General features: G+C 36.6%; 1 protein-coding gene across 4 annotated transcripts in view; it reads left to right on the top strand.

Moving 5' to 3' along the window:
* The window catches only part of PDE7B (phosphodiesterase 7B), a 339,167-nt gene that overhangs the window by 278,823 nt on the left and 45,926 nt on the right, over positions 1 to 14,418 (top strand). For all 4 annotated transcript variants that reach the window (XM_004609012.3, XM_055136442.1, XM_055136440.1 and 1 more), the window contains 2 exons: positions 11,330 to 11,481; positions 14,308 to 14,371. In XM_004609012.3, the coding sequence (XP_004609069.1) occupies positions 11,330 to 11,481; positions 14,308 to 14,371 (216 nt within the window). The remainder of the gene's footprint in view (positions 1 to 11,329; positions 11,482 to 14,307; positions 14,372 to 14,418) is intronic.

Genomic DNA, 14,418 nt, shown 5'->3' on the forward strand with positions numbered 1-14,418 from the left:
ACAACTAATGTTATGTATTTAATAGATAACTATTTTTGATTGTATGTTAATATAGCAAAGGCTCCTCCTCTCTCCTTCCCACCCCTGCAAAAAGATGTGTTTTCTAGAAAAAAAAAAGGAGAAAAAAGAAATAAAATGTCAAATAGCCAAGTTAGACGAGTAAGAATATGCTCTTAGACCATGTCTCACAAAAAACTTCTTCCTTCAGGCAAATTCTTAGGTGACATTAAGTCTTGGCTCCAAAATGGTTAAACAGGAGGCCTGTGTACATCCTGTCAGTTTTATTTTGAGCAGCCTGTTTGCCCAAATACCTCCCACTCTTTCCCTTCCGCAGAATCTGCTGCTCTACTCTATGTACACAACAAAACTGTTTGTCTCCTCCAAAGCGTGAGGGACTAACCAATGTCTGTGAATTTCTTTGTGCACTAGTATAATAACAAAATTACATTAAGTCAATGTCAGGAATGCATGTGTTTCCAATTTTATTTTATTTTTATTTTATTTGTATTATTATCATAGTTTAAGTAACATGCTTACAATTGTGTTGACGTTTATGGTTTTGATGTCATGTGCTTCCAATTTAAAAACCCACAAATGATTTATTATTTACCTTCTAATATTGCATTTATACATTTAATGAAAGAAACAAGAAAGTTACATGCATAAAATCACTCCCCAATTTTACTATGAAATTCCTTCTCTGGTTTTCTTCTTCTATTTTTCTATTTGGTTATTTTACAAGCTGCCTTTCAATATTAGCAATGCTGTGTTACTCACTCTGCATTTGTGCTCCATGATAATAACTTTATCCTTCAACCTTTAAATCTTTGTTGATTTATTTTCTTATTGTTGTGAGGGCCACTCCCCTAAATGCTTGCACAGCCATCTGGCACCAGGAACCAAACTATATCCCTGGCCAGCCCTTATATCTTTGCTGATTTGAAATACATGTATTCATGTTGTATTGAATTTGCCTGAATTATATTTATATTTCCTTTTATTGTTTTTGTCTTATTATACTTTTTTTAAAGAAGGGAAATTGAGATTCCCTGCATAGGGATATAACTGCAGCTCAATGAAAATAGGGTGCTAGTCTGCTGGAAAGAGCAGAACCATCATCAACAGAATCCTCTCCAAGAGCATGGAGATTTGGGTTTCTAGCCCTTGTTCCTCTACTAATCAGTTTGACTAAATTACTAAATCTTTCCAATATATTCTTAATATATAAAATTTGCCTATTATTATTAACTTCACAGCATTCATTTCTATCAAAATAAAATGGGATAATGAGTGTTGAATGCCCAATGTGTACTCAGTATTTCTTAGTTCCATCATACTTTGTCCCAAGTCCTGCTCTCACGAAGGATGAAATAAATGGAGTGGTAAGGCAAAAATATTTGTTCTAGATTAGGCACACCAGCTAGATGCTGAAATCACCATTTTAAGGACCAAAGAGTTAGTATGGGGATTAAGGCATTTGCCTTGCACTCATCCAACCAAGGATCAATCTTCAGTGCCACCAAAGTGATCACTGAGCACAGAGCCAGCAAGAAACCCTGAGCACTGCCAGGCATGACCCATCCCCCCAAAAAATATTATTTCTTTCTGTAGTGTAGCTCAAAGTGAAAATACATACTTTCCCTTGTCTATTTATAAGTCTTCGTGAGGGCTTATTCTTTAAGAGTTTCCTACTCCAAGAGCTATAGAGGTGATTACACTTAAGGTGCCATGAAAACCCTGAGCCATAAAGACTGATCTCTGTGTTCAAGTAGGTACCAAGTTCTCGTTGGACTAGGGTGGATATTTACATTTCAAGAATTTTACTCCAACTATATCTAATATCCACTGACTCGATCCATTAAATCACAGCATTCACTCAGAGTTTATTCAGGTAGACCTTGAATAAGAATAAAGAATTTCCTTACGACAACACACTTCCTTTTCAAAGAAATGTAGATCATAAATTTTCTTTTCTGGATTTTTTAGATATTAATTTCTATATAGATCTCTACTAATTTCCCATCATTCAAAAAGTACACTTGTAAACATTTTGCAAAGTCCCCCAAAAATATGAGAAAAGCAATAGAACTTCAAGGCCCTTTACCTAAGGAATCATCCCTATCAGGGTTGTATTAGAGCAGAGATTACCAGACATATTTTACCACTACCCTTGTTTTTGGAAAAAAATCATTGAGAGCCAGCCCTAGAAATCTACCCTTTTTACTTTATTTTTTGTAGGGAGGGCAGGTGGCAGGGCATCTCCCAAACAGTGCTCAGGAAGTCCAAGGCCCCACTGGCAATTCTTGGGCAATGAAGCTGTCAATTCAGTTGTGCTTGGGTAACCATGTGGTGCTGAGAATAAACCTTTAGGGCACATGCCTAACATGAGCCCTAACCACCATAACTCTTTCCCTGCCTGGAATCTACCTTCTGTAAGTGAACAAGAAGAAAGCACCCTTCAAGTGCATTCAAGCTTATTGTCATCCACCTGGATCATTTGGGGGAAAGATATGTTAGATGAAAGGATGTTCTCTAACCAGAATAGTTCATTCAGTTCACGACAGTATCAATTAGTAGCAAGAGTGGCAGGAAAATCAAAAGTTTACATCTTAGTCAATAATCCCTCATCCTTTCATTTCTTCATTCAATGACAGATTTAAGCCAGCACCTTATTACATAACACATAGTTGTCCTACCGTGACCAGGATTTACAAACTTAAGCACCATTTGCTGCACAGTAAGAATTAAGACTAGTTACAACGCAGACCACAAAACATTAGGAGGACTCACAGGATGACCTTATTGCAACTAACTAGGAGGTTGAGGAGGAAATATTGGAAATAAGGTTTTGAGGGGTAGATAGTGTCAGAAAAGTGAATATTTTTAATTCAGAGAAAAGAAATGTGGTAATCAGTCCAAACGCGTAGAACCCTGGGGACTTTGGAAGTGGGCAGCAGAGGAGGGGACAGTGAGCAGGGGACCTATTTGTTTTAGGGTGACTGGTGGATTATCAAAATAGAAAAGAGATTGGCATAATATTGCAGGGATGTGTGATGAAGGAATACCAGAATAAGTGATACAAGCTTAATCAAGTTGACATAGGAGAGCATCAAATAATTTGGAAGAGGGGTCTGACATGGTAGGAGCCAAGTGCTGCTTGAGGAATAAATTTGCCAGTGGTAGGTGAGGGGCTGGAGCAGCTACAGCTAGAGGAAATGAGAGGGTTAATCTGACAGCCTGGGTTGAGGGAGGAAAGAAGTAGCAGAGTGAAGGAAAAGAGCAGATGTACATTACGACAGACATATGGAATTCTTTAACTGAATTAGAACAATCCAAATAAGTGCTTCTAGATAAAAGCCCACACTTACTTTAAATATATGCTGAGAACTAGAGAGTTAATCCAGCACTTTCTAACCCCTAGAGACTTAAAATCAACTGAAAGTTTGGTCACCTCAATTTGCTCACCACAAACCATTGCCCTCAAAATTCTGGATTTACTAAACATTTCAAACTCCAAGGAGTGTAGGGTTCAATAAAACCACATTGCGCCTGGCACGCATACCTTCTTTAGAACTGAGGAAACTTGACCTGCCTCTTCCTAATTCATTTAAATTTCATTCAAACTGGGATTTAAAAAAAAAAAACTCTCTTAAGGGCTTATTTTTTAAGAACTTTTTCTCTCCTTACAAAAAAGGAAATAATTGTTTTCAATTATCCCAATGCTCTGGAAGTTAAAGACTCTTAATTCATGAGTTGAAATGAATTTGATGGTAGGCAAAATATGCTCAAAAAACCGCTTATTTTTCCCCCAAAGGAGGGGGCATTATATGATTGAAGGGGACCAGGGTTGACCCACTGGAACACTCAGAGCACCACTTCTAACAATTGTGCACAGTGGGGCTGAGGCCAAGAAGGGAAGAAAGTCGTTCTACTTTATGACTCATATCAGCCATGTTAGTTTTTTCTTCACTGTCAAGAACATAAAAGAGAAATGGCAATTGAGGAAGAAATAAACATTAACTAATAGAACGAGAGAAACAATTTATCCTGTCTTAAAGATTTTCCTCTTCCTTCTCCTCCTCCCACTCTGTGGCAGTATTGAGGTAAAGCTCTTCTTCTAGTGACAGCCATCAAAAAGTCGTGAGTATTTGTTGTACATAGAAGAGCTAATGACGTGGGACTTTAATACATCGCTATTCAAGACCTGATTTTGAAGACCTTAAAATAACTTAACTCCCTTTAACTCAAACTGAGTTCCCATTTGCAAGATAAGTTTCAAGGTAATACTGTGCTTGATTTTGGGGTTTAGTTTATTTTATTCTTTTAAGATGAATTTTATTTCTTGGGCATTTTTATTGTTACTGGTATTATATCAAATGCGATTTTTACTTCCTTTCTGTTATTCATTATTTTCTTTCAATTTACTTTCTTTTCCATCCAAGACTAAGCCTTGGAAATGCACTATATGCTAAGGAATTCAATTTATATTTTATTTCAATCCAATTGCTCAGAATTTCAAGTTAATTATAATGACTTTGTCATAAAATATAGGTGAACACGTGAGTGTTTGCTTTCCATGTAGGAACCCTGACTTGATCACCAGCGCTGCATGTTCTCAGAGCATCACCAGTAGCATCTCCACACGCACACGCACACGCACACACACACAGTGATCCCCACACACAGAGAAAAAATAGTCCATCAACATAACAAAAGCTTCTATGCTTGCTAATGTTATATACCCAGTCATTTTTTGGCTGTCATAAATGTCTACCCATTATTTTCTAGCTTCTGTGAATATGGACATGAAAAAGTAGGAACATTTGATCATTTATGACCACTAACTATTTTTCAAAGAGAATAAACATAGTATTTTATTTACAAAAGTTTTGGGTAGCTTTGGTTCCTCTTGGCATATGGATAATATATTTAGACATACCAAGCTGTAAAAGATGGACATTGAGCAAATACTATTACAGCCAATTTTTTAATCTGAATTATGCCATTTCTAAACACCCAAGAAATAAACTGAAATGTTTAATACATTGAAATAAGAATACATTGAAATAAGTCTCTTTTGAAGACTGACACTTTGTCAGGAAGACTAGAAGTCTGTTTTATATGTTTTAGACATCTGTCAATATTGTTTTTCTACACAAAACTTGTTTTATCTTTTATTTTTTTAAATAATCTACTTAAAATTTACATAAACTGAGCAACTTCCTTTTAGGATTGGTTGTGTTAGTCATAAAATTCTCTGTTTTGCTTTTATCTTTTTGCTTTGGAGCCATACCTAGCTATACTCAAGGTTTATTTCTGGATCTGTGCTCAAGGATCACTGTTGGCAATGCTCAAGGGCCCATGTACAGTGCCAGTGATCAAAATCTGGTTGACCATGTGCAAGGCAAGCATCTATCTATCTGCTCTGTTATGTCTCCGGCCCTTGATCTTAAAATTCTTGTGTATGCCTTTAAGAAAATCATCATCTGACCTCTCAGTGTCTGTGTTGCAAGCTATAATGCCCAAAAGTAGAGAGAGAGTATGGGGAATATTGTCTGCCATGGAGGCAGGGGGAGGGTGGGAAAGGGGGAGTATACCCGGGATATCAGTGGTAGGGAATGTGCACTGGTGGAGGGATGGGTATTTGATCATTGTGAGATTGATCAAACATGAAACATAACCCAAACATGAAAGCTTGTAACTATCTCACGGTGATTCAATAAAATTTTTAAAAATAATAATAATAAAAGAAAAAAGAAAATCATCATCTGAACAATTCTACTAACCTTCCAGTGTTGCAGGGATCCTCAGGCCTGAATTGCAGGATTTGTAGTAAGAGAGTAAGAGCTATGCAATAAATCTACTATTTTCACTCCAAAAACGTCTAAATTTTTTTAAAAATTCAACCTGATTTTTCAAGTTATCACTTTGAAATTTAGAACTAGAGCATGCACATAGAAAAGTTACTTAACTCTTCATTTCATATGCTAATAGCACCTATAAACTTGCAGCATATTGTGGAAATTCAATAAAACTTAACAGGAATCTGGCATCCAAAGACATAAAATCTAACAAAGAAAAAAAAACAGATCTATGCATAAGAACGAATCTGTCATCACAAAAGGGAAAAGAGAAGTGTCAGGCTGGATGTCAAGCCCAAAGAGGGCAGTGAAGAAAATTCTAGGCCCTGGAATACCATCCGGAAGTTTGAGAAAATGATTTCAAAATCTAGCATCTTGCACTTTATCAATAGTCTTATTATCTTAAAATAGCAGTTGATGATCTTTCTGTAACTGAAAATGTTTTTGTGTATATATTTTAAGTGCTATCTTCTTAACTATAAATCCGTTTAAAGTATTGTGCCACTTGAAAAACTGCATAGCTGTTTTTTAAAAATCCATAATTTGAATTCATTAAGCCTGTGGCATATTTCCATAATTTGAGGTTATCTTATTTGATTCTTATGAAAATATGTATATATAGACATATTCCCGGCTACACAGATTTCATTTGAGTACTTTAGAAAGAAAACATTTTCCCATAGAATATAAATAAGGAATAAATTACTGTATAAATAGTTCCTTTTAAATTTGTTCTATATATAATACAGCAATAACTATTTCATTGATATAATTTATTTCATTCTTTATTGCTTTATCTGAAACTATCTATCACCACACTTCTTTGCTTCTCTATGTAGCAAAACCGCTCCAAAGTTATCTCTAGTTCAGGTCACAGCCTTTAATTTCCCTTTCCCCATCCTCTCTTCTTAAACTCTTTATTATAAAATAATTACAAATGTATAGAAAACTTGTAGAACAAAGTCATTCATAAAACCTTTACTCAAGTTCACCAGTTATTATAGTCATCTTAAAACTATATAATTTTTCATAATCACTTGAAAATTTTTTGATTGCATCAAACCACTTTCTTAATATTTCAGCACATATTTCCTAAGAATAAGGACATGCTTTTGCTTAAACTCAGTTCAGTTCTCAAAGTCAAGAATTTTATAAACATATTCAATTATCTTTCTCGTTTTGCCTTTGATTTTCTCATTGACCCAATATGTATTTAATACCATCTCGTTTTTTTCCACAAAACTGTGGTTCCCCCCACACACTCATCTTTTTTCGGTTGATTTTTATATTTATACAGTTAATATAGAAAAGGATAGGGGGTGTGGAATAATAGTACAGTGGTTAGGGCATTTGCCTTGCACACAGTCAACCTGGGTTCGATGCCCATTGTTCCATATGGTCTTCCAAGCCCCACTAATAGTAATTCCTGAGTGCAGAGCCAGGAGTAACCCCTGTGCACCACTTTTTAGGTGTGGCCCTAAAAGAAAACAAAAAGAATATTTGACATTATTTCAATCTTCATAAATTTACTGAGACACATTTAGTGTCCGATGTATAATCTCATTGAGAATGTTTTGTGGACACTAGAAAAGGATACTCTGTTGTTTAGGGTTGAGATTCTTTGTGAATACGTACCTATTAATCCCATTTTACCTGATTTTTCATTTAAGACCTTTGTTTCCTTGGTCTTCTGTTGAAATCTTTTGCTGTAAACTGAGAGAACTAAAGTTCCTTACAGTTATTATGTTGTCGTCAATGTCTTCCCTTATATCTGTTAAAGTCTGTTTTATATATTTTGCTATGTATACATATATATATATATTCATGTATTTGCTATGTATTGCTATGTTGGTTGCATATATATTAGCAATTGTTATATAATCATACATATTTGTGCTGGTTGCCTTATCATTATGTAATTTACATCTTTGTCTTTTTATAATTATTTTTTTGGCTAGAAGTCTGTTTTATCTGATACAAGTGTAGCAGTCTCTGCCATTCTAAATTTCTTATTGCCTAGAGTTCAGTTTCCAGTCCTTCTCTTCAAGTCCTTTTATCTTAGTAGTTTGGTAAGGTCCTATAAACCTCACACCTTTGGTGTTTGCTTTTTAGTTCATCTGATCACTGTGCCTTTTGATTGGTGAGCTCAGTTCCTTTACATTAAGGATGATAATTGAAATGTGAGGGTTTCTGCTACCTTCAGTTTGCAGCTGTCTTTAGTTTCCTAGAACTGTTTTACCTTCCCCTGTGTGGATCTTTCTGTCTTTTCTGTAGTTAATAGTTTTTCTTATTTGGTATTTTGTTGTTGTTTTGGGTGTTGTTAGTGGTTTATTGTTCTGTTGTTGTTGTTATTGTTTTGGCAATTTGACCACACACAGAAGTGCTCAGGGATTGTTCCTGGCTCTGCCCTCAGGAATCTCTCCTGAAAAGTCGAGGGACCATATGGAGTGCTGAGGATTGAACTCAACCCAAATTTGCCATGTGCAAGGCAAATGTTCTACCTACTGTATTATCTCTCCAGCCTTAAAACTAAAAAATATTTTAAATAAGAGAATAAACCTCTTTATCCTGTGACTTGATTTGATAAACTGCTAGAAATGAGTGTGAACTTAGTCATGATATATTATATATATATATATATCTTCCTTTACCTATATTAAGATATATATCTCCCTTAATACCAAATGTGTTCCTGATCGCCAAACATTAGTTGTACTTCATTTCATACATTGTTTTGTTTTCTGTCCATTAAACTTAGGTTCATAAAGAGGTGTAGCAGATTGGTAAGAGGGGTCATTTGAATGGTAGCACTGCAGCAGTGTCGTCCTGTTGTTCATTGACTTGCTCGAGCAGGCACCAGTAACGTCTCCATTGTAAGACTTGTTGTTACTGTTTTTGGCATATCGAATACGCCACAGCTTGTCAGGCTCTGCCATGCAGGCAGGATACTCTTGGTAGCTTGCCCGGGCTCTCCAAGAGGGACAGAGGAGTCGAACCTGGATCAGCAAGGCAAACACCCTACCCTCTGTGCTATCACTCCAGGCCTAATATGAATGGTGTAAAATAAAATTAGAGATTTTTAATAATTTCTATTTCATTAAGGAACTGTGATTTATAAAGCTATGGATTAGTTGGGTTTTAGGCATATAATATTTCAACACCAACCCCACCACCATTGTCAACTTCCCTCCCCAGTGTTCCCATACTCCCTCCCCCACCCCACCTGCCACCTTGACAGGCACATTACAAAGTCTGGTGGTTGCAGCTTAAGTCTCATATTTTCAGTATAAAGTTGTGTGGTAAGTTTAATGTTGTATATACACCGGTTCATGTTGAATGATGAACACATATAACTTACCTGCTTTTCTAATGTTCATATAGTTAAAAATAATAATGCATTTTAAAAATAGTGCCCTCTACTTTTAAAGGGTTTATAAGTTGAAAAACTGCTGTGCCCTTTTATGATATGTATATAATGTAGAATAAAATAATAAAATAATTGATAGCTTTTTAAAAAGAAAAATAATAATAATAATAATTAGATATTTAAATAATTTTAATTGGGTGATATTTTCTTTTTTTAATTTTTAAATTTTATTGAATCACTGTGAGATAGTTACAAGCTTTCATGTTTGGGTTACAATCTCACAATGATTAAACACCCATCCCTCCACCAGTGCACATTCCCCACCACCAATATCCCGGGTGTACCCTCCCTTTCAAACCCTCCCCCTGCCTCTATGGCAGACAATATTCCCATATTCTCTCTCTACTTTTGGGCATTATAGCTTGCAACACAGACACTGAGAGGTCATCATGTTTGGTCCATTATCTACTTTCGGCATGTATCTCCCATCCCAACTGGTTCCTCCAGCCATCATTTTCTTAGTGATCCCTTCGCTATTCCATCTGCCTTCTCCCCTCCACTTATGAAGCAGTCTTCCAGCTATGGGGCAATCCCCCTGGCCCTTGTATCTACTGTCCTTGGGTGTGGGTGATATTTTCTAAGAGCAATAGACTTTGCTGCCCTGAGATAAACCCTTGCAACTATACTAGAACTTATGTAATGTATTTGTTTGGGTCACTACCTGCCACAGAGAGTACCCAGGAGGTCCTTGTTCATTATTCTCTCTGTTCCTAGAATCTGTTATAATTTTGAATTCCACAGAAGAAAAGAGTTGGTAAGAGACATGAAAGAAACTGATTTCTCTATATGAACTTCATGCTTTCCTACCAGATTCCATTGATTCCAGATCCATAATTGGCTTTTCCGGATCCATATTGCTATACTTATATAGCATTAGTGTGAATTATAGAACTTCAGATGAGGTGTGAATATACATTGACTGATATTCAATTAATTTGCCTAAAATGCTTCTGACAATATTGATAGGTTGTGAAAGTAACATGAGACATGAATATTAAAATATATCTACTGACAGGATTACACGTTGTGACTACTAATAAGAAATAATACACTCCATCAGAACTGGAGCGATAGCACAGCAGGTAGGGCGTTAGCCTTGCACTCGGCCGACCCGGATTCAATTCCTCCGAGCCCGGCAAGCTACCGAGAGTATTTCACCCTTGCATGGCAAGGCCTGGCAAGCTACCTGTGGTGTATTCAATATGCCAAAAACAGTAACAAGTTTCACAATGGAGATGTTACTGGTGCCCACTTGAGCAAATCGATGAACAATGTGATGACAGTGCTACAGTGCTACATTCCATCAGAAAGTAACCACCCTCTCTGCTTCTTGTCAGAAAACTGAATCTACATCATTTTTGTACTGGAAATACTGATTCTTTTTGCCATTGAGACATTAGGAAACAATTTTCTCATGTCTAAGATAATATAGTCTCAACTCTTCTAATTTAATTGAAATATCTAATCAGTCTAGAGAGAATATATGCTGAGAACAAGAGCTGAATTTTAAGCCTTGGTTTCAGTATAAAAGAAAATAGCATAACCATTTCTTTCAAAAGAATGTAGATGTTAATTTCACTTACTAAGCTAAGAATACCAACATCATTAATAAGAAAGTAAGTTTTTTATCTTATATTTCATTTCTTCCAAAATTACATCCAAAAATATCTCAACATTTTAGTGAACACAGTCTATAAGAAATAATATTTTTGTTCTAGTCTTTCAAGTCAAGAGTTAAATAGACAGTACTTAAGACAGCATTGATAATATTAAATTTCCCTCCATTCTAATGCACAGTATTTTTACATAATGGATAAAATGGGATTTAAAAACTTATAACTTACAAAATTAATTGTTTTGGATTTTGCTTTGGAAGGGCCTGGTTTGGGATTTGGGGTGAAAGCATTTGAAATATAGTGGTGGAAAGGCACAATGGTGGTGGGATTGGTGAATACTAAATGTAATGAATTATTGTGAAGAACTTTATAAAAGGAAAATTCAAATAAAAATATATAACTTCTGAATTGATTGCTTTTCACAGGTACAACACACTCGGGAGAAATTGGCACCAAGAAAAAGGTGAAAAGACTATTAAGCTTTCAAAGATACTTCCATGCCTCAAGACTCCTCCGTGGAATTGTCCCACAAGCACCTCTCCACTTGCTGGATGAGGACTACCTTGGGCAAGCCAGGGTAAGTGAGTTATGCCACCATCACCTCACAGCAAGCCAGTGGCCAAGAGTACCTGTCTCTGCTGAGAGCACCCAAGTTTGAGTCATACTCCTGTCATTCAAGCTCTGTGATTCTATGTAGTTATTTAGCAGATCTGCACTTTCTCCTCAGATACAAAATTAAGAACCACCCACCTCAAAGGAACGATGCAAAATGATGCAAAGCAGGTTTGCAGGCTTAAAGTGTTTACGCCTCATTCATGCTACCTATTATCATTGGTTTCCATGTGTAAAATTTATTTACATAACAAAAATTTGAAAAATTCGGACTGACAGATTAAAAATTAGGTAGAACTAAATAATCCTTTGAATTTTCAGTGGGTTATTACTGCACTGAAATTATTAACCAATAATTACTCATCTGAATTCCACTTGAGCTGTTAACATGACACTTAGCCTTTTATCATTTTTAATTCATTTGAACAATTTCTATTTGTTTTAGACTTATTTTTACAAAGCATATTACAGTATAATTTAATATGTAATTATCTAAAAACAACCTGCCTTTTACTTCTAGTCCAAACTGCCAAAGGGATTTAAATTCAGGGAATAAATTATCTCAGTTTACTTTCCCCCAGTGTGTGAGGCTAGCTTCCAAGCCATGGAGCCAACCTCCTGGTATTATATACTACTATTCTTGGGTATTAGTTTCCTACTCTGCCATTTTATATTCCACAGATGAGTGCAATCTTCCTATGTCTGTCCCTCTCTTTCTGGCTCATTTCACTTAGCATGATACTTTCCATGTTGATCCACTTATATGCAAAGTTCATGACTTCATTTTTTTCTAACAGCTGCATAGTATTCCATTGTACCATAGTTTCTTTAACCAGTCATCTGTTCTTGGGCACTCGGGTTTTTTCCAGACTCTGGCTATTGTAAACAGTGCCGCGATGAACATATAAGTGCAGATGTCATTCATTTCGACTGTACTTTTTTGCCTCTCCAGGATATATTCCCAGAAGTGTTATTGCTGGATCAAATGGAAGCTCAATTTCTAATTTTTTGAGAAGTGTCCATATTGTTTTCCAAAGGGGCTGGACCAGTCGGCATTCCCACCAGCAGTGTAGAAGGGTCCCTTTCTAGGCGGGCGGAATACAGACTAGAGACTGAACACAATGGCCACTCAACACCTCTTTTGCAAATCACAACACCTAATCAGAGAGAGAGAACAAAAGGGAATTCCCTGCCATAGTGGCAGGGTGGGGTGGGGGGAGACGGGTCTGGGGAGGGGGGGGAGGGATGTTGGGTTTACGGGTGGTGGAGAATGGGCACTGGTGAAGGGATGGGTTATTGAACTTTGTATGGGGGAAGCATGAGCATAAAGATGTATGGATCTGTAACTGTACCCTCACGATGACTCTCTAATTAAAAATAAACTAATAAAATTTAAAAAAAAAAATTAAAAAAAAAAAGAAGGGTCCCTTTCTCTCCACAAGTCATCCCAGATAGAGAAGGGAACACCAAGTAAAATGTGATTGGAAATCCCGAGAGGGGAGGGAGATGCCGCTGAAAGTAGACTAGAGGTTAAACATGATGGCCACTCAATACCCCTACTGCAAACCACAACATCCAAAAGGAGAGAGAGAGAACAAATTGGAATGTTCTGCCACAGAGGTGGAGCAGGGTGGGGGGGATGGGACAGGGGGGTGGGAGAGATACCGGGTTCATAAGTGGTGGAGAATGGACACTGGTGGAGAGATGGGCTCTCGAACAATGCATGAGGGAAAAACAAACACGAAAATGTGTGTATCTGTAACTATACCCTCACTGTGACTCACTAATTAGAAAATAAATAAATTATTAAAAAATAAAATAAAAAAATAAATTATCTCAGTTTAAATGGAACTTAAAGACAATATGTTAATGTTCATGCTAAGTAACATTATGCTATCTACCATTAAGGAACATGTGCTATTAAGACCATAGGTTCCCCTTCCCTGCCCTCCTTCTTCATTAGCTTTGGGGCCACTGCAGGCAGGACTCAGTGCTTACTCTTTGTTCACTCCTGGCAATGCTCATGGTGGTGCTCAGGGATGACATGTGGTGCCAGAGATTTGAACCAAGATCAGATGCATATCTTGCACAAGCACCTAAACCCCTGTATTATCTCTGTGGCACCACATCTACTATCAAGTGTAGATTTATAGAGATTTTATATATCTCAAGTGTAATTTATAGAGACTGCAGAGTACAATTTTAACAGATACCTAACACATATGTTTACTAGCTACAAATTCTGTTTAAGCACTGTTACCTTACTAAATCTTCACTATACCCCTGTGAGATAACAATATTTTTAACCACAATTTTAAAATTAGGAACTGGGGTTGAAAACAGTTAAGAAATTTGCTCAAGTTTCCACAGCTACTAGCCAGAGACATAATTCAGGGGTTAAGTACATTTGCTTGTACACGGCAGATCCTGGCTCAACCCCCACCACCATATAGCCCCAAGCACCACCCAAAATGGCCATTGAGAATAGAGCCAGGAGTAAGCCCTGAGCACTTCCGGATGTGGCCCAAAGATTTTTTTTTTAATCTCACAGCCAATAAGAGATGAGACTGACATGGAACCTGGCAGCCTGATTTGAGGGCCTATTCCTTTTACTCTGTTAATTAGCAATATGATAAGATTTATCACAAACCAGTTGTACTAGACAGTACAGCTACAGGCAGTAGCATGCTACTCTTTTCAAGTTCTTAATTGTTTAATATATATGTATAAAGTAAATGTCTGAGTCTCTTACATGATTTATTGTGCTGGTTTTTATTTTTTGCCTTTTCAGCATATGCTCTCCAAAGTGGGAATGTGGGATTTTGACATTTTCTTGTTTGATCGCTTGACAAACGGTAAGTCACCCAGAAGAATCCTCACTAGAATATACCCCAAAAGTGGA

This window comes from Sorex araneus, chromosome 4, assembly GCF_027595985.1.
Source record: "Sorex araneus isolate mSorAra2 chromosome 4, mSorAra2.pri, whole genome shotgun sequence".
NCBI lineage: Eukaryota > Metazoa > Chordata > Mammalia > Eulipotyphla > Soricidae > Sorex > Sorex araneus.